General features: G+C 31.8%; 1 protein-coding gene across 2 annotated transcripts in view; it reads right to left on the bottom strand.

The window, feature by feature from the left end:
- The window catches only part of LOC143060246 (E3 ubiquitin-protein ligase HECTD3-like), a 74,935-nt gene that overhangs the window by 41,231 nt on the left and 7,190 nt on the right, over nt 1–26,514 (bottom strand). The window contains exons 6-9 of one of the 2 annotated variants that reach the window (XM_076233571.1): nt 6,471–6,559; nt 5,457–5,622; nt 4,617–4,698; nt 1,028–1,104 (exon numbers count right to left, since the gene is read on the bottom strand). In XM_076233571.1, the coding sequence (XP_076089686.1) occupies nt 1,028–1,104; nt 4,617–4,698; nt 5,457–5,622; nt 6,471–6,559 (414 nt within the window). Of the gene's footprint in view, nt 1–1,027; nt 1,105–4,616; nt 4,699–5,456; nt 5,623–6,458; nt 6,560–26,514 lie in introns of both variants that reach the window. The other variant, XM_076233564.1, reaches the window with a different exon arrangement.

Genomic DNA, 26,514 nt, shown 5'->3' with positions numbered 1-26,514 from the left:
CAATCATGCTAAATTTATGTCAAAACAAAATACAAGTTATCATTATCAAATGACAACCACTATAGAGAGTTCACTATTTTTTTACAGTAGAATCTGATCGACAGTTAGCTAATTAAAAGTTTTATTTAAATACAGAAGATCTCAATATTGATCCACCATACCAAAATGACATACTTAATGTATATATATTCATAGAGAATTTCATATGTTTTTTATTCAATATCACATCAGTATATACTAATCTGACACACCAATATAATCCCAAGGAGTTCTGCTCAAGGATTATATTGGTTGAGGGTTGATACAGTGTATGATATTGAAAAAGCCATATCATATACTCATTATTATATATATATATACCTCAAGTAGATGTTTTTTATGTGACATGATGTCATACATAGAAGGAAGTCTAAAATGTCATCATACAGACTATACTATATATAGGCTTGACATGAGGTCATACAGATAAGAAGTTTGATAAAAGCCTTTGCAACCGTGACTGCAATCGATGACATGACCTCATACAGATAAAAGGTGTGATAAAGTCTTTGCAACCATGCTGATATAGATATAATTATAATGGGTGGCTGATACAAAATATAACAAATATCAAGTCAATATTTTCAAGCATGACATATAGTGTGGAAAATTGATTATTTCCATGAATTTCTAAGGAACATAACTGTGCACAAAATTATCAGACCTGAACAAAATTGGAAATTGATTTGTAACTTGCCATGATAAAATAATGTACCAATTTTTTAATCAGAATCTTTTATCATGACAAAAAAAATATTTGTAAAACTGAATATTTGACACATTTGAGTGATCTTTTTAAATCCAAGGGCCATAACTAGTCACAAAATTATCAGAGCTAAACAAAATTAGAACTTGGTTTGCCGGACTGATGGATGGAGACAGAGAGCAAACCTAAAGTTCTCTTCAACCTTGTCGACTGGGGACTATTAATAGATATCAATGAACTACTCGAGTAGCAGTTATAAACATCTAACATCTTATTACTTACTCTGTAGCTGATTCTTTGACAAAAGTTTCTATTAAATGCATTCTTTTCTTTGATAAAGGCAAAAGCTGGCGTATAAACTGAAAAAATTATATTAATTGAAATTATTTTTCGAGATAGTAAAAACATAATGAAGAATAAACAAGCTTTCTTTCTAGGTTATAAAACATAATAAGAATAAGCAAGATTTTATTTAGGTAGTTAAAACATCATATGTATACTATAATCAGGCTATCACGACCTTATGGGGTGTGATATCTCTTAAAATATGAACTTGTACATTGTACTTACAATTCAACTTATAACTCAATTTATCATTATCTAACTTGTACATGAATGAACTAAAGCTAGGTCAAGATCTGGATAAAGCTAATTATCCATTCTACCTATTGTGTTACAATCCATATTTCTCCACTATTTAAGTTAATCTATGCCATATGTCCACAATGGGCACTCTAACCCATTCAACTGCCTATATTTATATATTACTGTGAGTGCTCTTAGACTTGTGTTTCCATTGTTTTTATGTTAGTTGTTTTTGTGCACTGTATAAATCTATTGAGTATATTCATTTGCAATTGATTTTTAGTTTGTTCTCATGTTGTGCTACAACACCACCGTCCCATATGAAAGTGAAGGGTTGAGCCCTCACACACATATCTTTAACCCTATTCTTAATGTGCTAGTGTTAGGTCATGAGCATGTAATTCAGTGGTTCATGTCTGTCATATTTTTTTTATTTTTTCTATAAATTGTATTGTTTACTGTAAATTAAGAAATTATTGCGTGCATTTATTAATGCGATTTTATCATTTTAGACTATAATATGATTTCAAATTTTGCGACATGAAAAAAAATGCTGTTTTATTCATATAAAATATTCCAAAATGCGAGTTTAAATTATTGAGATTATAACCCTGTCACATTTTACGCAACAATAAAAACATTGCAATAATTTCTGAATTTACAGTATATAAATTAGGCCATTACTTTTCTCTGTAGAATCGTTGCACATTTTTTCATGTTGGGAGTCTTTTAAAGCAGATTTCATATGGGTTTTGTTTATTTTTCAAGGTCTTACTGTGACCTAAGATTGTTTATTGTTCAAGGTCTTACTGTGACCTAAGATTGTTTATTGTTCAAGGTCTTACTGTGACCTAAGATTGTTCATTGTTCAAGGTCTTACTGTGACCTAAGATTGTTTATTGTTCAAGGTCTTACTGTGACCTAAGATTGTTTATTGTTCAAGGTCTTACTGTGACCTAAGATTGTTTATTGTTCAAGGTCTTACTGTGACCTAAGATTGTTTATTGTTCAAGGTCTTACTGTGACCTAAGATTGTTTATTGTTCAAGGTCTTACTGTGACCTAAGATTGTTTATTTTTCAAGGTCTTACTGTGACCTAAGATTGTTTATTGTTCAAGGTCTTACTGTGACCTAAGATTGTTTATTGTTCAAGGTCTTACTGTGACCTAAGATTGTTTATTGTTCAAGGTCTTACTGTGACCTAAGATTGTTTATTGTTCAAGGTCTTACTGTGACCTAAGATTGTTTATTGTTCAAGGTCTTACTGTGACCTAAGTTTGTTTATTGTTCAAGGTCTTACTGTGACCTAAGTTTGTTTATTGTTCAAGGTCTTACTGTGACCTAAGATTGTTTATTATTCAAGGTCTTACTGTGACCTAAGATTGTTCATTGTTCAAGGTCTTACTGTGACCTAAGATTGTTTATTGTTCAAGGTCTTACTGTGACCTAAGATTGTTTATTGTTCAAGGTCTTACTGTGACCTAAGTTTGTTTATTGTTCAAGGTCTTACTGTGACCTAAGATTGTTTATTGTTCAAGGTCTTACTGTGACCTAAGATTGTTCATTGTTCAAGGTCTTACTGTGACCTAAGATTATTGTTCAAGGTCTTACTGTGACCTAAGTTTGTTTATTGTTCAAGGTCTTACTGTGACCTAAGATTGTTTATTGTTCAAGGTCTTACTGTGACCTAAGATTGTTCATTGTTCAAGGTCTTACTGTGACCTAAGATTGTTTATTGTTCAAGGTCTTACTGTGACCTAAGATTGTTCATTGTTCAAGGTCTTATTGTGACCTAAGTTTGCGTATGTCAATGTCCTTTAGACTCTGTTGGAAAGTTGTCTCATTATCTTCTATTTTGTAAATAGTTAAAAAAAGATTGTTTTGCAAAGTGGTATAATGTGATGTGTTTAGTCCTCGGTTTAACTTGTACATGAACGGATTAGGTCAAGATCTAGTAGGCTAATAACTAATCAAAGAGCAGATTGCTTAGAAGGATACGATTACCATTGTTTTCATTGATACACATATTTATCATTTTCAAAAATATTTCAACTGCACGTGTAAAATGCTCGTAAAATGTAATTTACGTAACCTGAATAACTTTAAAAATAGCCAATTCTTGATACAAGTGTGTGAACAATGTACTTATTGTGTTTTAGTTTTGTACTATCAATTCCAGCAGTCACTGAGAGTGAGAGAATGTATTTCACTTCGTACCTTATCACCTATTTTCCTACGTGAATTCTAGGTGGAACCCCATTCTTACTCTTTAAATATCTACTATCGTAATTTCCTTTGGGTCAGTGGGCATGACTCCTTTCCGTACACGTTCCTCTGTTTAAATTGCGATCCGTTTCAATATAATATGCATCTATCGATAGAACAAGTTATTTTTTCTGGACGTATCGTCGTTTGACGGAAGTTACTTACGGAAGGGAGACAACAGAAGGGAGACAACTCGAAACGATAATATGGAAGACTCCATTTTGGCTGAAGGGGTGTTCTAGTTACACCTTTACTTTGTGGACTACATTTATTCTAATTTCAATGATACATATGGTTTAAAATTATGCAACAACAATAACCCTCAATAGCTGACAGACATAGAAAGGATCTCGTGAGTTTTAAATTAATCAATGGAGTTGGGAATCTAGAGCAACCATTCAATCTGATACCCCTTGAAGTCAAGAAAAATATACGCATTCGCATTATTACCTAAACAAACCCTAGACTTGTGATTTGTAGCAAGGACTTATATTAAATGTTAATTAAACGACCTCCATTTCTTTATGGAAGTAAAATATCAAATATCAGTTTCATGACGGTGACATATAAGAAAACTCCACTTCAGTTCTTATATATATGACAGAAAAAGATTTGTTGATTGGAATTCAGAGAACTCTTGCATGTTATCGAAACTGGGGAATTCCCTCTGACGTGTTTCTAAATTTATAAAAACACTAAATATAAATACTGCTTAATTCTGATTTTCTGTGATGTTAAAAACAAGCAAACAAGTCCAGGGAAATATCGAAACATGAAAATTATGAGAAGAACATTATAGGACAGTCGTTTAAATTCAATCCTTTTGTTTTTTATACCATTTAAAGCAAGACAATTTCAAGAATCTGAGATTTTTCTTGATGTTTAGAATAAAACGGTTGACTTCAGGGCATGGCCCTGAGTCAATGGTATAAGTCTACAGATTGCTTAAAAGCAATCGTATCCCAAAAACTGCTTATTGTGTTATTTGCTTTTTTATTTCATAATTAGACTTAATTATTACCTCTAGTGAGCTGTACGAACCAACTGAGTATTTCCAGGACGGAACTAGATATTTAAGTACATTATCCAATATAGATATAAATCTGTAAATAGATAAAAAAAGGAATTAAATATTTAACATGTTTAAGTACATTATCCAATATAGATATAAATCTGTAAATAGATAAACAAAAATAATTTGAAACATTTAGCTGTATATCAGAGGGAAACCTTGTTTTATATCTGCCAAAATCCTCTTTATAATCTTCTTTATGAAGAAAAACAAGTCAAGCAGATGATTGATACAATTATTGGCAATTGTGATGTATCAGTCAATGTTGAACAGGCTATTATGAAACGACTTTTCAATATCACACATGGCGGAGCCACATCATGAAAGGATTCTGGGAGTATGCTAATTTACGGAAAAGTAAATCTCATTTCGTACCCTGAAAATTTAACCACATATGTGAAAATATCTCAGCTTCAAAACAAGCCATTATACATTTCCAAGTTTACGTTATGGACTAAACTACAGGAAAAAGACATACCATTACCGCCTATGGAAATTAATTAAGGATATTGACCCATATAACATATTTTACATATATAAAACTTATAACAGCAGAGGACAGTGGTTTTCTCTGGGCACTATGGCTTCCTCCACCAATAAAAACTGACCGTTACAAAATAGCCTAAATGTGTTGCTTAAAAGAAAAAAAAATATAACAAAGATACAATATAATAAAAGAAATCAAAATATAACAGTGCAAGACCCTCATGGGTAGTCAAGGTTGTTAAGTAAAAACTTGCCGATATAACGCATATAACTAATACGTAAAATAGCATACAGAATTTGTACCTTTGAATTAAAATAGATCTCCTATATAACTGTTCTGAGGTGTATGATTCTAACTTGGGAAATCTGACTAAGTTATCCTTTTTGAATACGTCCATATCAAATCCCATGTATCTTCCTTCTGATGCTGTAATCTTTATTTCTCTAATACGGGTATCTATACCTCCAGCTAGAAAACAGTATTTATAACATTAAAACACTTCTATATCTATTTTCTTATACATATTCAAAATGATTTTCCTTATTCTTTAAATCTATATTGATATATAGATTGTATCATGCAGCCCTTTTGACTACAATATTAATTCAGTAGGTAAGTCAAACTTTAAAATATGATGTAAACAGATATTGACAGAGCATTTTCAAAATTTGAATACAATTACCCATCTTGAGTGAGTAAAGGATGTAGGGTAAAAAAAAAAAGTATGTGTGTTTACTGTACCCCTACCTACCCTAATTTGTATCCCCTACCCTAGAGTTTTTTGGCCATTTTTGATTAAGCACTGTTAAAGTCACAATGTTGCTCCCATAGACTCAATGTAAAAACAAATCCCTACCTATAGCTACCTACCCTGTTTTTTTCAGCATGTGACAGTAAACATGGTAAACACACATACTTTTTTTGTTTGGCCTAGTCAATTTGCTAATGTGGTACAATCTGTTCCTTATTAAAGTAATGGACAATGTTTAGCTCAATGTTGAGTTCACAATAGATATTGAAGGAATTCACACCAGAGCAATGTAATCACCTGAGAGAAGTTTATAATCAAATAATCCAATTGTTTATCACCAGTGTTAATGAAAACAAAGTTATAAAAATGACAAGATGTTTTAATATATTTTGTTTACTGTGCAAATTTTACAGTCACTTATATATAATTATATAAAAATATCATACTACTAAACACAAAGTAAAACTGCTTCCATCATAATCGAGGAATCCAATATATTAATATAAGAAATTTGTGTAGAACTTATAATCCCTTTGTTTGAAGATTTACTTACAAGTATACTCACATTTGCATTCTTTGATTCTGATCATGATATAAGGATAATGTTCGGTGGAGTTTTCTAACAATGGTATGTCCTCCACATCTGAAATTTCCCTACAAAAGTAATTAAACATCTCATTTTAATTATATTGCAAAAAACAATAAAAAATAAGCCAAAAAAGTAACCTACCCATCTTTTCTTGAGAAAATTTAATAATCTATAGTGAGCAAGTGCACATAACAAAGCATCACTTGAAGTTGAGACAAAAGCTAATACTTTATTATATATTCACTGATCCATTAAAATGGTTTCAAGGGCAACACATAAAATCAGAGCATAAGCTAAGGAATCTCACAAAATATTAATATCTAAAACTTCTATTTTAAATTGAACTTTATATGAATATGTATGCCATGTCTGCTATGTAAACTTATTCATTGTTATTTTGAGTTTTTTTCCTTTCACATATTTTTCATGCTACTTGCTTGAATTAGAAATTATCCTTAGGAACAAAGAACACACATGACACATGTGCTGTAGTCAATGTTAATATCAACAATGCCATAGGCAATAATCAAATTATCAATGTTCTGTCATTCAAACAAGAGGATGTTTTTTTGCCACATCTGATCTCAGGCATTTTAAACCTACCTGGCATTTTTTTCTTAAAATGTCCTGTACCAAGTCAGGAATATGGCTGCCGCCCGCAGTTGTTATCTTATAGTTCGTTTCTATGTGCGTGACATTGTCTTTTGGTTTTTTGTTGCACTTCATTAAATATAAGTGTTTCTGTTGTTTCGTTGTTTTCCTCTTATTGTTGATGTGTTTCCCTCAGTTTTAGTTTGTAACCCGGATTTGTTTTCTCTCAATTGATTTATGACTTTAGAACAGCGGTATACTACTATTGCCTTTATTTTGCCTATTGATGAGATTATATTGTAGCAAAGAATCATCTTGTTTGAAAAACCCTTGATAATCTATGAATGAAAATAAAAAGGATGTGGCTTGACTCCCAATCAGACAACGATCCACTGGAGTCCAAATGACATAGAGGTAAGAACTATAGATCACTGTATGGCCTTCAACAATGAAGAATTATAGATCACTGTATGGCCTTCAACAATGAGCAAAACATATACTGTATAGTCACCTGTAAAAGGCCTCGACATGTCATAATATAAGAAAATCAATGGTCTGATGAATTTATCTTCATCTCACAGTATTCAACAGAGAGAATGTAATAACTAGTACTGAAAACCTGTACATACCAAGTAATATTAACATTCTTCAACAGAGGGAATGTAATAACTAGTGCTGAAAACCTGTACATACCAAGTAATATTAACAGTCTTCAACAGAGGGAATGTAATAACTAGTACTGAAAACCTGTACATACCGAGTAATATTAACATTCTTCAACAGAGGGAATGTAATAACTAGTACTGAAAACCTGTACATACCAAGTAATATTAACATTCTTCAACAGAGGGAATGTAATAACTAGTACTGAAAACCTGTACATACCAAGTAATATTAACATTCTTCAACAGAGGGAATGTAATAACTAGTACTGAAAACCTGTACATACCAAGTAATATTAACATTCTTCAACAGAGGAAATGTAATAACTAGTGCTGAAAACCTGTACATACCGAGTAATATTAACATTCTTCAACAGAGGGAATGTAATAACTAGTACTGAAAACCTGTACATACCAAGTAATATTAACAGTCTTCAACAGAGGGAATGTAATAACTAGTACTGAAAACCTGTACATACCAAGTAATATTAACAGTCTTCAACAGAGGGAATGTAATAACTAGTACTGAAAACCTGTACATACCAAGTAATATTAACAGTCTTCAACAGAGGGAATGTAATAACTAGTACTGAAAACCTGTACATACCAAGTAATATTAACAGTCTTCAACAGAGGGAATGTAATAACTAGTACTGAAAACCTGTACATACCAAGTAATATTAACAGTCTTCAACAGAGGGAATGTAATAACTAGTACTGAAAACCTGTACATACCAAGTAATATTAACAGTCTTCAACAGAGGGAATGTAATAACTAGTACTGAAAACCTGTACATACCAAGTAATATTAACAGTCTTCAACAGAGGGAATGTAATAACTAGTACTGAAAACCTGTACATACCGAGTAATATTAACAGTCTTCAACAGAGGGAATGTAATAACTAGTACTGAAAACCTGTACATACCGAGTAATATTAACATTCTTCAACAGAGGGAATGTAATAACTAGTACTGAAAACCTGTACATACCGAGTAATATTAACATTCTTCAACAGAGGGAATGTAATAACTAGTACTGAAAACCTGTACATACCGAGTAATATTAACAGTCTTCAACAGAGGGAATGTAATAACTAGTACTGAAAACCTGTACATACCGAGTAATATTAACAGTCTTCAACAGAGGGAATGTAATAACTAGTACTGAAAACCTGTACATACCAAGTAATATTAACAGTCTTCAACAGAGGGAATGTAATAACTAGTACTGAAAACCTGTACATACCAAGTAATATTAACAGTCTTCAACAGAGGGAATGTAATAACTAGTACTGAAAACCTGTACATACCAAGTAATATTAACAGTCTTCAACAGAGGGAATGTAATAACTAGTACTGAAAACCTGTACATACCAAGTAATATTAACATTCTTCAACAGAGGGAATGTAATAACTAGTACTGAAAACCTGTACATACCAAGTAATATTAACAGTCTTCAACAGAGGGAATGTAATAACTAGTACTGAAAACCTGTACATACCAAGTTATATTAACAGTATTCAACAGAGGGAATGTAATAACTAGTACTGAAAACCTGTACATACCAAGTTATATTAACAGTCTTCAACAGAGGGAATGTAATTACTAGTACTGAAAACCTGTACATACCAAGTAATATTAACAGTCTTCAACAGAGGGAATGTAATAACTAGTACTGAAAACCTGTACATACCAAGTAATATTTACAGTCTTCAACAGAGGGAATGTAATAACTAGTACTGAAAACCTGTACATACCAAGTAATATTAACAGTCTTCAACAGAGGGAATGTAATAACTAGTACTGAAAACCTGTACATACCAAGTAATATTAACAGTCTTCAACAGAGGGAATGTAATAACTAGTACTGAAAACCTGTACATACCAAGTAATATTAACAGTCTTCAACAGAGGGAATGTAATAACTAGTACTGAAAACCTGTACATACCAAGTAATATTAACAGTCTTCAACAGAGGGAATGTAATAACTAGTACTGAAAACCTGTACATACCAAGTAATATTAACAGTATTCAACAGAGGGAATGTAATAACTAGTACTGAAAACCTGTACATACCAAGTAATATAAACATTCTTCAACAGAGGGAATGTAATAACTAGTACTGAAAACCTGTACATACCAAGTAGTATTAACAGTATTCAACAGAGGGAATGTAATAACTAGTACTGAAAACCTGTACATACCAAGTAATATTAACAGTCTTCAACATACCAAGTAATATTAACAGTCTTCAACAGAGGGAATGTAATAACTAGTACTGAAAACCTGTACATACCAAGTAATATTAACAGTCTTCAACAGCGGGAATGTAATAACTAGTACTGAAAACCTGTACATACCAAGTAATATTAACAGTCTTCAACAGAGGGAATGTAATAACTAGTACTGAAAACCTGTACATACCAAGTAATATTAACAGTCTTCAACAGAGGGAATGTAATAACTAGTACTGAAAACCTGTACATACCAAGTAATATTAACATTCTTCAACAGAGGGAATGTAATAACTAGAAATGAAAACCTGTACATACCAAGTAATATTAACAGTATTCAACAGAGGGAATGTAATAACTAGTACTGAAAACCTGTACATACCAAGTAATATTAACATTCTTCAACAGAGGGAATGTAATAACTAGTACTGAAAACCTGTACATACCAAGTAATATTAACAGTATTCAACAGAGGGAATGTAATAACTAGTACTGAAAACCTGTACATACCAAGTAATATTAACATTCTTCAACAGAGGGAATGTAATAACTAGTACTGAAAACCTGTACATACCAAGTAATATTAACAGTATTCAACAGAGGGAATGTAATAACTAGTACTGAAAACCTGTACATACCAAGTAATATTAACATTCTTCAACAGAGGGAATGTAATAACTAGTACTGAAAACCTGTACATACCAAGTAATATTAACAGTATTCAACAGAGGGAATGTAATAACTAGTACTGAAAACCTGTACATACCAAGTAATATTAACATTCTTCAACAGTGGGAATGTAATAACTAGTACTGAAAACCTGTACATACCAAGTAATATTAACAGTCTTCAACAGAGGAAATGTAATAACTAGTACTCAAAACCTGTACATACCAAGTAATATTAACAGCATTCAACAGAGGGAATGTAATAACTAGTACTGAAAACCTGTACATACCAAGTAATATTAACAGTATTCAACAGAGGGAATGTAATAACTAGTACTGAAAACCTGTACATACCAAGTAATATTAACAGTATTCAACAGAGGGAATGTAATAACTAGTACTGAAAACCTGTACATACCAAGTAATATTAACAGTCTTCAACAGAGGGAATGTAATAACTAGTACTGAAAACCTGTACATACCAAGTAATATTAACAGTCTTCAACAGAGGGAATGTAATAACTAGTACTGAAAACCTGTACATACCAAGTAATATTAACAGTCTTCAAAAGAGGGAATGTAATAACTAGTACTGAAAACCTGTACATACCAAGTAATATTAACATTCTTCAACAGAGGGAATGTAATAACTAGTACTGAAAACCTGTACATACCAAGTAATATTAACAGTCTTCAACAGAGGGAATGTAATAACTAGTACTGAAAACCTGTACATACCAAGTAGTATTAACAGTATTCAACAGAGGGAATGTAATAACTAGTACTGAAAACCTGTACATACCAAGTAATATTAACAGTCTTCAACATACCAAGTAATATTAACAGTCTTCAACAGAGGGAATGTAATAACTAGTACTGAAAACCTGTACATACCAAGTAATATTAACATTCTTCAACAGAGGGAATGTAATAACTAGTACTGAAAACCTGTACATACCAAGTAATATTAAGTAATATTAACAGTCTTCAACAGAGGGAATGTAATAACTCGTACTGAAAACCTGTACATACCAAGTAATATTAACAGTATTCAACAGAGGGAATGTAATAACTAGTACTGAAAACCTGTACATACCAAGTAATATTAACAGTCTTCAACAGAGGGAATGTAATAACTAGTACTGAAAACCTGTACATACCAAGTAATATTAACAGTCTTCAACAGAGGGAATGTAATAACTAGTACTGAAAACCTGTACATACCAAGTAATATAAACATTCTTCAACAGAGGGAATGTAATAACTAGTACTGAAAACCTGTACATACCAAGTAATATTAACAGTCTTCAACAGAGGGAATGTAATAACTAGTACTGAAAACCTGTACATACCAAGTAATATTAACAGTATTCAACAGAGGGAATGTAATAACTAGTACTGAAAACCTGTACATACCAAGTAATATAAACATTCTTCAACAGAGGGAATGTAATAACTAGTACTGAAAACCTGTACATACCAAGTAGTATTAACAGTATTCAACAGAGGGAATGTAATAACTAGTACTGAAAACCTGTACATACCAAGTAGTATTAACAGTATTCAACAGAGGGAATGTAATAACTAGTACTGAAAACCTGTACATACCAAGTAATATTAACAGTCTTCAACATACCAAGTAATATTAACAGTCTTCAACAGAGGGAATGTAATAACTAGTACTGAAAACCTGTACATACCAAGTAATATTAACAGTCTTCAACAGAGGGAATGTAATAACTAGTACTGAAAACCTGTACATACCAAGTAATATTAACAGTATTCAACAGAGGGAATGTAATAACTAGTACTGAAAACCTGTACATACCAAGTAATATAAACATTCTTCAACAGAGGGAATGTAATAACTAGTACTGAAAACCTGTACATACCAAGTAGTATTAACAGTATTCAACAGAGGGAATGTAATAACTAGTACTGAAAACCTGTACATACCAAGTAATATTAACAGTCTTCAACATACCAAGTAATATTTACATTCTTCAACAGAGGGAATGTAATAACTAGTACTGAAAACCTGTACATACCAAGTAATATTAACATTCTTCAACAGAGGGAATGTAATAACTAGTACTGAAAACCTGTACATACCAAGTAATATTAACAGTCTTCAACATACCAAGTAATATTTACATTCTTCAACAGAGGAAATGTAATAACTAGTACTCAAAACCTGTACATACCAAGTAATATTAACAGTCTTCAACAGAGGGAATGTAATAACTAGTACTGAAAACCTGTACATACCGAGTAATATTAACATTCTTCAACAGAGGAAATGTAATAACTAGTACTCAAAACCTGTACATACCAAGTAATATTAACAGTCTTCAACAGAGGGAATGTAATAACTAGTACTGAAAACCTGTACATACCAAGTAATATTAACAGTCTTCAACAGAGGGAATGTAATAACTAGTACTGAAAACCTGTACATACCAAGTAATATTAACAGTCTTCAACAGAGGGAATGTAATAACTAGTACTGAAAACCTGTACATACCAAGTAATATTAACAGTCTTCAACAGAGGGAATGTAATAACTAGTACTGAAAACCTGTACATACCAAGTAATATTAACAGTCTTCAACAGAGGGAATGTAATTACTAGTACTGAAAACCTGTACATACCAAGTAATATTAACAGTCTTCAACAGAGGGAATGTAATAACTAGTACTGAAAACCTGTACATACCAAGTAATATTAACAGTCTTCAACAGAGGGAATGTAATAACTAGTACTGAAAACCTGTACATACCAAGTTATATTAACATTCTTCAACAGAGGGAATGTAATAACTAGTACTGAAAACCTGTACATACCAAGTAATATTAACAGTCTTCAACAGAGGGAATGTAATAACTAGTACTGAAAACCTGTACATACCAAGTTATATTAACATTCTTCAACAGAGGGAATGTAATAACTAGTACTGAAAACCTGTACATACCAAGTAATATTAACAGTCTTCAACAGAGGGAATGTAATAACTAGTACTGAAAACCTGTACATACCAAGTAATATTAACAGTCTTCAACAGAGGGAATGTAATTACTAGTACTGAAAACCTGTACATACCAAGTAATATTAACAGTATTCAACAGAGGGAATGTAATAACTAGTACTGAAAACCTGTACATACCAAGTAATATTAACAGTCTTCAACAGAGGGAATGTAATAACTAGTACTGAAAACCTGTACATACCAAGTAATATTAACATTCTTCAACAGAGGGAATGTAATAACTAGTACTGAAAACCTGTACATACCAAGTAATATAAACAGTCTTCAACAGAGGGAATGTAATAACTAGTACTGAAAACCTGTACATACCAAGTTATATTAACAGTATTCAACAGAGGGAATGTAATAACTAGTACTGAAAACCTGTACATACCAAGTAATATTAACAGTCTTCAACAGAGGGAATGTAATTACTAGTACTGAAAACCTGTACATACCAAGTAATATTAACAGTATTCAACAGAGGGAATGTAATAACTAGTACTGAAAACCTGTACATACCAAGTAATATAAACATTCTTCAACAGAGGGAATGTAATAACTAGTACTGAAAACCTGTACATACCAAGTAGTATTAACAGTATTCAACAGAGGGAATGTAATAACTAGTACTGAAAACCTGTACATACCAAGTAATATTAACAGTCTTCAACATACCAAGTAATATTTACATTCTTCAACAGAGGGAATGTAATAACTAGTACTGAAAACCTGTACATACCAAGTAATATTAACATTCTTCAACAGAGGGAATGTAATAACTAGTACTGAAAACCTGTACATACCAAGTAATATTAACAGTCTTCAACATACCAAGTAATATTTACATTCTTCAACAGAGGGAATGTAATAACTAGTACTGAAAACCTGTACATACCAAGTAATATTAACAGTCTTCAACAGAGGGAATGTAATAACTAGTACTGAAAACCTGTACATACCGAGTAATATTAACATTCTTCAACAGAGGAAATGTAATAACTAGTACTCAAAACCTGTACATACCAAGTAATATTAACAGTCTTCAACAGAGGGAATGTAATAACTAGTACTGAAAACCTGTACATACCAAGTAATATTAACAGTCTTCAACAGAGGGAATGTAATAACTAGTACTGAAAACCTGTACATACCAAGTAATATTAACAGTCTTCAACAGAGGGAATGTAATAACTAGTACTGAAAACCTGTACATACCAAGTAATATTAACAGTCTTCAACAGAGGGAATGTAATAACTAGTACTGAAAACCTGTACATACCAAGTAATATTAACAGTCTTCAACAGAGGGAATGTAATAACTAGTACTGAAAACCTGTACATACCAAGTAATATTAACAGTCTTCAACAGAGGGAATGTAATTACTAGTACTGAAAACCTGTACATACCAAGTAATATTAACAGTCTTCAACAGAGGGAATGTAATAACTAGTACTGAAAACCTGTACATACCAAGTAATATTAACAGTCTTCAACAGAGGGAATGTAATAACTAGTACTGAAAACCTGTACATACCAAGTAATATTAACAGTCTTCAACAGAGGGAATGTAATAACTAGTACTGAAAACCTGTACATACCAAGTAATATTAACAGTCTTCAACAGAGGGAATGTAATAACTAGTACTGAAAACCTGTACATACCAAGTAATATTAACATTCTTCAACAGAGGGAATGTAATAACTAGTACTGAAAACCTGTACATACCAAGTAATATTAACAGTCTTCAACAGAGGGAATGTAATAACTAGTACTGAAAACCTGTACATACCAAGTAATATTAACAGTATTCAACAGAGGGAATGTAATAACTAGTGCTGAAAACCTGTACATACCAAGTAATATTAACAGTCTTCAACAGAGGGAATGTAATAACTAGTACTGAAAACCTGTACATACCAAGTTATATTAACATTCTTCAACAGAGGGAATGTAATAACTAGTACTGAAAACCTGTACATACCAAGTAATATTAACAGTCTTCAACAGAGGGAATGTAATAACTAGTACTGAAAACCTGTACATACCAAGTTATATTAACATTCTTCAACAGAGGGAATGTAATAACTAGTACTGAAAACCTGTACATACCAAGTAATATTAACATTCTTCAACAGAGGGATTGTAATAACTAGTACTGAAAACCTGTACATACCAAGTAATATTAACAGTATTCAACAGAGGGAATGTAATAACTAGTACTGAAAACCTGTACATACCAAGTAATATTAACAGTCTTCAACAGAGGGAATGTAATTACTAGTACTGAAAACCTGTACATACCAAGTAATATTAACAGTATTCAACAGAGGGAATGTAATAACTAGTACTGAAAACCTGTACATACCAAGTAATATTAACAGTCTTCAACAGAGGGAATGTAATAACTAGTACTGAAAACCTGTACATACCAAGTAGTATTAACAGTATTCAACAGAGGGAATGTAATAACTAGTACTGAAAACCTGTACATACCAAGTAATATTAACATTCTTCAACAGAGGGAATGTAATAACTAGTACTGAAAACCTGTACATACCAAGTAATATTAACAGTATTCAACAGAGGGAATGTAATAACTAGTACTGAAAACCTGTACATACCAAGTAATATTAACAGTCTTCAACAGAGGGAATGTAATAACTAGTACTGAAAACCTGTACATACCAAGTAATATTAACAGTCTTCAACAGAGGGAATGTAATAACTAGTACTGAAAACCTGTACATACCAAGTAATATTAACAGTCTTCAAAAGAGGGAATGTAATAACTAGTACTGAAAACCTGTACATACCAAGTAATATTAACATTCTTCAACAGAGGGAATGTAATAACTAGTACTGAAAACCTGTACATACCAAGTAATATTAACAGTCTTCAACAGAGGGAATGTAATAACTAGTACTGAAAACCTGTACATACCAAGTAGTATTAACAGTATTCAACAGAGGGAATGTAATAACTAGTACTGAAAACCTGTACATACCAAGTAATATTAACAGTCTTCAACATACCAAGTAATATTAACAGTCTTCAACAGAGGGAATGTAATAACTAGTACTGAAAACCTGTACATACCAAGTAATATTAACATTCTTCAACAGAGGGAATGTAATAACTAGTACTGAAAACCTGTACATACCAAGTAATATTAAGTAATATTAACAGTCTTCAACAGAGGGAATGTAATAACTCGTACTGAAAACCTGTACATACCAAGTAATATTAACAGTATTCAACAGAGGGAATGTAATAACTAGTACTGAAAACCTGTACATACCAAGTAATATTAACAGTCTTCAACAGAGGGAATGTAATAACTAGTACTGAAAACCTGTACATACCAAGTAATATTAACAGTCTTCAACAGAGGGAATGTAATAACTAGTACTGAAAACCTGTACATACCAAGTAATATTAACAGTATTCAACAGAGGGAATGTAATAACTAGTACTGAAAACCTGTACATACCAAGTAATATAAACATTCTTCAACAGAGGGAATGTAATAACTAGTACTGAAAACCTGTACATACCAAGTAGTATTAACAGTATTCAACAGAGGGAATGTAATAACTAGTACTGAAAACCTGTACATACCAAGTAATATTAACAGTCTTCAACATATCAAGTAATATTTACATTCTTCAACAGAGGGAATGTAATAACTAGTACTGAAAACCTGTACATACCAAGTAATATTAACATTCTTCAACAGAGGGAATGTAATAACTAGTACTGAAAACCTGTACATACCAAGTAATATTAACAGTCTTCAACATACCAAGTAATATTTACATTCTTCAACAGAGGAAATGTAATAACTAGTACTCAAAACCTGTACATACCAAGTAATATTAACAGTCTTCAACAGAGGGAATGTAATAACTAGTACTGAAAACCTGTACATACCGAGTAATATTAACATTCTTCAACAGAGGAAATGTAATAACTAGTACTCAAAACCTGTACATACCAAGTAATATTAACAGTCTTCAACAGAGGGAATGTAATAACTAGTACTGAAAACCTGTACATACCAAGTAATATTAACAGTCTTCAACAGAGGGAATGTAATAACTAGTACTGAAAACCTGTACATACCAAGTAATATTAACAGTCTTCAACAGAGGGAATGTAATAACTAGTACTGAAAACCTGTACATACCAAGTAATATTAACAGTCTTCAACAGAGGGAATGTAATAACTAGTACTGAAAACCTGTACATACCAAGTAATATTAACAGTCTTCAACAGAGGGAATGTAATTACTAGTACTGAAAACCTGTACATACTAAGTAATATTAACAGTCTTCAACAGAGGGAATGTAATAACTAGTACTGAAAACCTGTACATACCAAGTAATATTAACAGTCTTCAACAGAGGGAATGTAATAACTAGTACTGAAAACCTGTACATACCAAGTTATATTAACATTCTTCAACAGAGGGAATGTAATAACTAGTACTGAAAACCTGTACATACCAAGTAATATTAACAGTCTTCAACAGAGGGAATGTAATAACTAGTACTGAAAACCTGTACATACCAAGTTATATTAACATTCTTCAACAGAGGGAATGTAATAACTAGTACTGAAAACCTGTACATACCAAGTAATATTAACAGTCTTCAACAGAGGGAATGTAATAACTAGTACTGAAAACCTGTACATACCAAGTAATATTAACAGTCTTCAACAGAGGGAATGTAATTACTAGTACTGAAAACCTGTACATACCAAGTAATATTAACAGTATTCAACAGAGGGAATGTAATAACTAGTACTGAAAACCTGTACATACCAAGTAATATTAACAGTCTTCAACAGAGGGAATGTAATAACTAGTACTGAAAACCTGTACATACCAAGTAATATTAACATTCTTCAACAGAGGGAATGTAATAACTAGTACTGAAAACCTGTACATACCAAGTAATATAAACAGTCTTCAACAGAGGGAATGTAATAACTAGTACTGAAAACCTGTACATACCAAGTTATATTAACAGTATTCAACAGAGGGAATGTAATAACTAGTACTGAAAACCTGTACATACCAAGTAATATTAACAGTCTTCAACAGAGGGAATGTAATTACTAGTACTGAAAACCTGTACATACCAAGTAATATTAACAGTATTCAACAGAGGGAATGTAATAACTAGTACTGAAAACCTGTACATACCAAGTAATATAAACATTCTTCAACAGAGGGAATGTAATAACTAGTACTGAAAACCTGTACATACCAAGTAGTATTAACAGTATTCAACAGAGGGAATGTAATAACTAGTACTGAAAACCTGTACATACCAAGTAATATTAACAGTCTTCAACATACCAAGTAATATTTACATTCTTCAACAGAGGGAATGTAATAACTAGTACTGAAAACCTGTACATACCAAGTAATATTAACATTCTTCAACAGAGGGAATGTAATAACTAGTACTGAAAACCTGTACATACCAAGTAATATTAACAGTCTTCAACATACCAAGTAATATTTACATTCTTCAACAGAGGGAATGTAATAACTAGTACTGAAAACCTGTACATACCAAGTAATATTAACAGTCTTCAACAGAGGGAATGTAATAACTAGTACTGAAAACCTGTACATACCGAGTAATATTAACATTCTTCAACAGAGGAAATGTAATAACTAGTACTCAAAACCTGTACATACCAAGTAATATTAACAGTCTTCAACAGAGGGAATGTAATAACTAGTACTGAAAACCTGTACATACCAAGTAATATTAACAGTCTTCAACAGAGGGAATGTAATAACTAGTACTGAAAACCTGTACATACCAAGTAATATTAACAGTCTTCAACAGAGGGAATGTAATAACTAGTACTGAAAACATGTACATACCAAGTAATATTAACATTCTTCAACAGAGGGAATGTAATAACTAGTACTGAAAACCTGTACATACCAAGTAATATTAACAGTCTTCAACAGAGGGAATGTAATAACTAGAAATGAAAACCTGTACATACCAAGTAATATTAACAGTCTTCAACAGAGGGAATGTAATAACTAGTACTGAAAACCTGAACATACCAAGTAATATTAACATTCTTCAACAGAGGGAATGTAATAACTAGTACTGAAAACCTGTACATACCAAGTAATATTAACAGTATTCAACAGAGGGAATGTAATAACTAGTACTGAAAACCTGTACATACCAAGTAATATAAACATTCTTCAACAGAGGGAATGTAATAACTAGTACTGAAAACCTGTACATACCAAGTAATATTAACAGTCTTCAACAGAGGGAATGTAATAACTAGTACTGAAAACCTGTACATACCAAGTAATATAAACATTCTTCAACAGAGGGAATGTAATAACTAGTACTGAAAACCTGTACATACCAAGTAATATTAACATTCTTCAACAGAGGGAATGTAATAACTAGTACTGAAAACCTGTACATACCAAGTAATATTAACATTCTTCAACAGAGGGAATGTAATAACTAGTACTGAAAACCTGTACATACCAAGTAATATTAACAGTCTTCAACAGAGGGAATGTAATAACTAGTACTGAAAACCTGTACATACCAAGTAATATTAACAGTCTTCAACAGAGGGAATGTAATAACTAGTACTGAAAACCTGTACATACCAAGTAATATTAACAGTCTTCAACAGAGGGAATGTAATAACTAGTACTGAAAACCTGTACATACCAAGTAATATTAACAGTCTTCAACAGAGGGAATGTAATAACTAGTACTGAAAACCTGTACATACCAAGTAATATTAACAGTATTCAACAGAGAGAATGTAATAACTAGTACTGAAAACCTGTACATACCAAGTAATATTAACAGTATTCAACAGAGGGAATGTAATAACTAGTACTGAAAACCTGTACATACCAAGTTATATTAACAGTCTTCAACAGAGGGAATGTAATAACTAGTACTGAAAACCTGTGCATACCAAGTAATATTAACAGTCTTCAACAGAGGGAATGTAATAACTAGTACTGAAAACCTGTACATACCAAGTAATATTAACAGTCTTCAACAGAGGGAATGTAATAACTAGTACTGAAAACCTGTACATACCAAGTAATATTAACAGTCTTCAACAGAGGGAATGTAATAACTAGTACTGAAAACCTGTACATACCGAGTAATATTAACAGTCTTCAACAGAGGAAATGTAATAACTAGTACTCAAAACCTGTACATACCAAGTAATATTAACAGTCTTCAACAGAGGGAATGTAATAACTAGTACTGAAAACCTGTACATACCAAGTAATATTAACAGTCTTCAACAGAGGGAATGTAATAACTAGTACTGAAAACCTGTACATACCAAGTAATATTAACAGTCTTCAACAGAGGGAATGTAATAACTAGTACTGAAAACCTGTACATACCAAGTAATATTAACAGTCTTCAACAGAGGGAATGTAATAACTAGTACTGAAAACCTGTACATACCAAGTAATATTAACAGTCTTCAACAGAGGGAATGTAATAACTAGTACTGAAAACCTGTACATACCAAGTAATATTAACAGTCTTCAACAGAGGGAATGTAATTACTAGTACTGAAAACCTGTACATACCAAGTAATATTAACAGTCTTCAACAGAGGGAATGTAATAACTAGTACGGAAAACCTGTACATACCAAGTAATATTAACAGTCTTCAACAGAGGGAATGTAATAACTAGTACTGAAAACCTGTACATACCAAGTAATATTAACATTCTTCAACAGAGGGAATGTAATAACTAGTACTGAAAACCTGTACATACCAAGTAATATTAACAGTCTTCAACAGAGGGAATGTAATAACTAGTACTGAAAACCTGTACATACCAAGTTATATTAACATTCTTCAACAGAGGGAATGTAATAACTAGTACTGAAAACCTGTACATACCAAGTAATATTAACAGTCTTCAACAGAGGGAATGTAATAACTAGTACTGAAAACCTGTACATACCAAGTTATATTAACAGTATTCAACAGAGGGAATGTAATAACTAGTACTGAAAACCTGTACATACCAAGTAATATTAACAGTCTTCAACAGAGGGAATGTAATTACTAGTACTGAAAACCTGTACATACCAAGTAATATTAACAGTATTCAACAGAGGGAATGTAATAACTAGTACTGAAAACCTGTACATACCAAGTAATATTAACAGTCTTCAACAGAGGGAATGTAATAACTAGTACTGAAAACCTGTACATACCAAGTAATATTAACATTCTTCAACAGAGGGAATGTAATAACTAGTACTGAAAACCTGTACATACCAAGTAATATTAACAGTCTTCAACAGAGGGAATGTAATAACTAGTACTGAAAACCTGTACATACCAAGTAATATTAACAGTCTTCAACAGAGGGAATGTAATAACTAGTACTGAAAACCTGTACATACCAAGTAATATTAACAGTATTCAACAGAGGGAATGTAATAACTAGTACTGAAAACCTGTACATACCAAGTAATATAAACATTCTTCAACAGAGGGAATGTAATAACTAGTACTGAAAACCTGTACATACCAAGTAATATTAACATTCTTCAACAGAGGGAATGTAATAACTAGTACTGAAAACCTGTACATACCAAGTAATATTAACATTCTTCAACAGAGGGAATGTAATAACTAGTACTGAAAACCTGTACATACCAAGTAATATTAACAGTCTTCAACAGAGGGAATGTAATAACTAGTACTGAAAACCTGTTCATACCAAGTAATATTAACAGTCTTCAACAGAGGGAATGTAATAACTAGTACTGAAAACCTGTACATACCAAGTAATATTAACAGTCTTCAACATACCAAGTAATATTAACAGTCTTCAACAGAGGGAATGTAATAACTAGTACTGAAAACCTGTACATACCAAGTAATATTAACAGTCTTCAACAGAGGGAATGTAATAACTAGTACTGAAAACCTGTACATACCAAGTAATATTAACAGTCTTCAACAGAGGGAATGTAATAACTAGTACTGAAAACATGTACATACCAAGTAATATTAACATTCTTCAACAGAGGGAATGTAATAACTAGTACTGAAAACCTGTACATACCAAGTAATATTAACAGTCTTCAACAGAGGGAATGTAATAACTAGTACTGAAAACCTGTACATACCAAGTAATATAAACATTCTTCAACAGAGGGAATGTAATAACTAGTACTGAAAACCTGTACATACCAAGTAATATTAACATTCTTCAACAGAGGGAATGTAATAACTAGTACTGAAAACCTGTACATACCAAGTAATATTAACATTCTTCAACAGAGGGAATGTAATAACTAGTACTGAAAACCTGTACATACCAAGTAATATTAACAGTCTTCAACAGAGGGAATGTAATAACTAGTACTGAAAACCTGTACATACCAAGTAATATTAACAGTCTTCAACAGAGGGAATGTAATAACTAGTACTGAAAACCTGTACATACCAAGTAATATTAACATTCTTCAACAGAGGGAATGTAATAACTAGTACTGAAAACCTGTACATACCAAGTAATATTAACATTCTTCAACAGAGGAAATGTAATAACTAGTACTGAAAACCTGTACATACCAAGTAATATTAACATTCTTCAACAGAGGGAATGTAATAACTAGTACTGAAAACCTGTACATACCAAGTAATATTAACATTCTTCAACAGAGGGAATGTAATAACTAGTACTGAAAACCTGTACATACCAAGTAATATTAACAGTATTCAACAGAGAGAATGTAATAACTAGTACTGAAAACCTGTACATACCAAGTAATATTAACAGTATTCAACAGAGGGAATGTAATAACTAGTACTGAAAACCTGTACATACCAAGTTATATTAACAGTCTTCAACAGAGGGAATGTAATAACTAGTACTGAAAACCTGTGCATACCAAGTAATATTAACAGTCTTCAACAGAGGGAATGTAATAACTAGTACTGAAAACCTGTACATACCAAGTAATATTAACAGTCTTCAACAGAGGGAATGTAATAACTAGTACTGAAAACCTGTACATACCAAGTAATATTAAAGGGAAAATTCGCGATTTTTTACTTATGGTTTAAATATGTTCATTATGACAAAATATATATATTCACAAAGTTTTATCGCTATATGTCCAGTAATAAAGGAGAAATTCAACAATTAATGAAATTTTTTTAACTACTTCCTGTAGGTCGTGACGTTTTCTCCTGGTTTTTGCATGCCGGGATTTAAAATACAATCAGTAAAAGTCTTGGTTTTTAATGATATTTAAACGTAATCGTAAGCGCGCCGATGACTTATGGTTTATCTAATAAACATCCGATAATAAGAAGATAAGACGCACAGACGTGCAATTGTACACATTCATGAGATAAATTTTCTATGTTAAACGTATATATTCGAATTATTTTAGTAGACAACCAAAAAAGTTATAAATTTATTAATTAATGCATTTTCGGACTGATATATGAGGTGAACAAATTAAAGTACAATAATCTGTAAAGACAATATGTTGGTGTACTCTTATTGACCTTTTACTATCTCTGCTTTGACTAGATTTATACGATGTGTGTATTCACGGTTCTGTGGCAAATTGAATACTCTTAGATGGCTTGTTGAAAGGTAAATTGTTATTTGCACTTCGGTATTTAACCACGCCTCTAGGGCACACCTTGCCAGGTGTGACTGTCTATTCGGATCAGTGGATTATAAAACAAGGGAGCATTCAATATACACATCTATAATACTAATTCAAGTTTCAAGTTTGTTACAAATAAAAATAGATCGCCGTGGAATTATTTAATTATATTTGCTGTATCATTTATTTCAATTCAAATAAATTAATTTACTAAGTAATAAAATTTAAACAATTTTCGGTTAAGACGGGAAACTTAATTCATGTGTCAGAATGAAATGATATACACCTCTTGTCCTTGATGTATGTCTCATTAAAAAGGGGGAATTAGAAATAGCTTTACCAAAGCATTTTGATTTTCTTTATTAGGCAAAAAATGTACGAGAACACTTACATTTAGACTTTTGAAAGCCATGTATTAATGTATATCTGAAACTATCTGAAGATAAGTAGATAAATCTACCGAAGCGGAGTATAATATGTACGAACAAAGAAAAATACTTTTGTTTTTAAATCTTTGCACATTCATGATTAATTATTGTTATCTATTACTCATTCAATTACTTAATTGGTACCTAAAATATGTCTACCGCTTGGCATTAAAACTCGGTGTAGTAGGAAGGGTTTTATTACATATACTAGATTATATTATTTGGATGAGGATTTGAGCTATCCTATAAAACACATTTATTAGTTAACTACATTCGAGCCCAAAGGATATTAACTTAAATGATTCAATTAACTTTACTCACATATTACTTATATTTCTATCTTATGATTTTTGCGTGCTTGTTTTTATAGAACAGTTTATATATGGTCCAAAAATTTATCATAAAATCATAAATAAAAATATCTTGTTCGGAGGATGATAGTACTATAACAGTGGTTCCAGTCAGTCAAAAGAGTCAGATTTTGACGAGTATGGTCATATTGGGTACGCACTAGAGCCAGGGTATACCGAAGAAGAGCTCCATAAAATGGAAGCTGCAGAAAGTTCCCGAAATCAAGATATCCTTAGCAACCATCGCTAGTTTTTAAAACACAGATTGGTGTTCGTGTACTAACTGCATACTTATGCCGTTATTAACGGAATGTCTATGTTGCCACTAATTTACTCTCTTTGATCGTAATATTGAATTGGGTGAATGCATAAGTAACAGCATCGATTTCATAACAGTTTGTCTGAACCCGGTTGTTCTTGAAACTAACTATATAAGTTTTTTTAAAGTACAATCGTATTCATATTATACATGTTAAATGAATGAACAAATATTAAACCTATCTGTTTATTGTTTTCCGTCCATGTCTGCTCATCGCCAGAAATAAAGTTTGTCGCACGAAAAAATGGTGTTAATTCCAGAGTCAAAATTTAAAGAACTTATTTTCCATGTTTTCTGGTATTGTTCGAAAGAGAATTGACCTAACAGAAGAATTACTATCTTAGGCTGTCAGTAACACATGTAGAGTAGTGGGTCGTTGTTGGACATGCAAATCTTATAAAGTGTATCATCTGTTAAATTTGCAGGTCACTGAAAGGGGAAGTTCCATACGGAAGTAGGTTTTGAGATTGATTTTTTTTTATATCCAGTGACACATTTTACATGCGTATTCTTGAACGTTTGATACATCATTTACTCTCAAATTGCAAAAAACGAAAACTTCCACTTGTATTTATAGTATTTGTTGAAATAGTCCTCGTCTCACAATGTATAATACTCTATCTATTTGACCAACGATGTTCAAAAACAAAAGACAGCGAATTTTATGTCATCTTTCCCTATTTTTGAATGTAACTTATAAGGCTGTTCAACTGGCAAGAATACCGCCAGAGACATATATACATGTTTCTGGTACCGCTAAAGCGAACAAGCAGTTTATTCTTTAAATTGCTATCATATCACGGCAAGAAAGAAAATAAATCCCGAAATTGATTTGAAACTTTAATACTCAATAGTTTTCCTAGAAAATACTCACACCCCTTTGGGATTATTAGTGTACGTCCAGTTGCATATATTTTACATGAATGTCGGAACAATTGTGATGATGACGAATTTCTTCCTTTATTCGAGAACAATCTAATTGATACATAAAACTGGGATTTTACTATGTTCATAACTTCGATGAACCAAAGCAAG

The sequence above is a fragment of the Mytilus galloprovincialis genome, chromosome 1, assembly GCF_965363235.1.
Source record: "Mytilus galloprovincialis chromosome 1, xbMytGall1.hap1.1, whole genome shotgun sequence".
NCBI lineage: Eukaryota > Metazoa > Mollusca > Bivalvia > Mytilida > Mytilidae > Mytilus > Mytilus galloprovincialis.
Note: the sequence above shows the minus strand (reverse complement) of the source record. Positions and strands in the feature narration are given on the sequence as shown.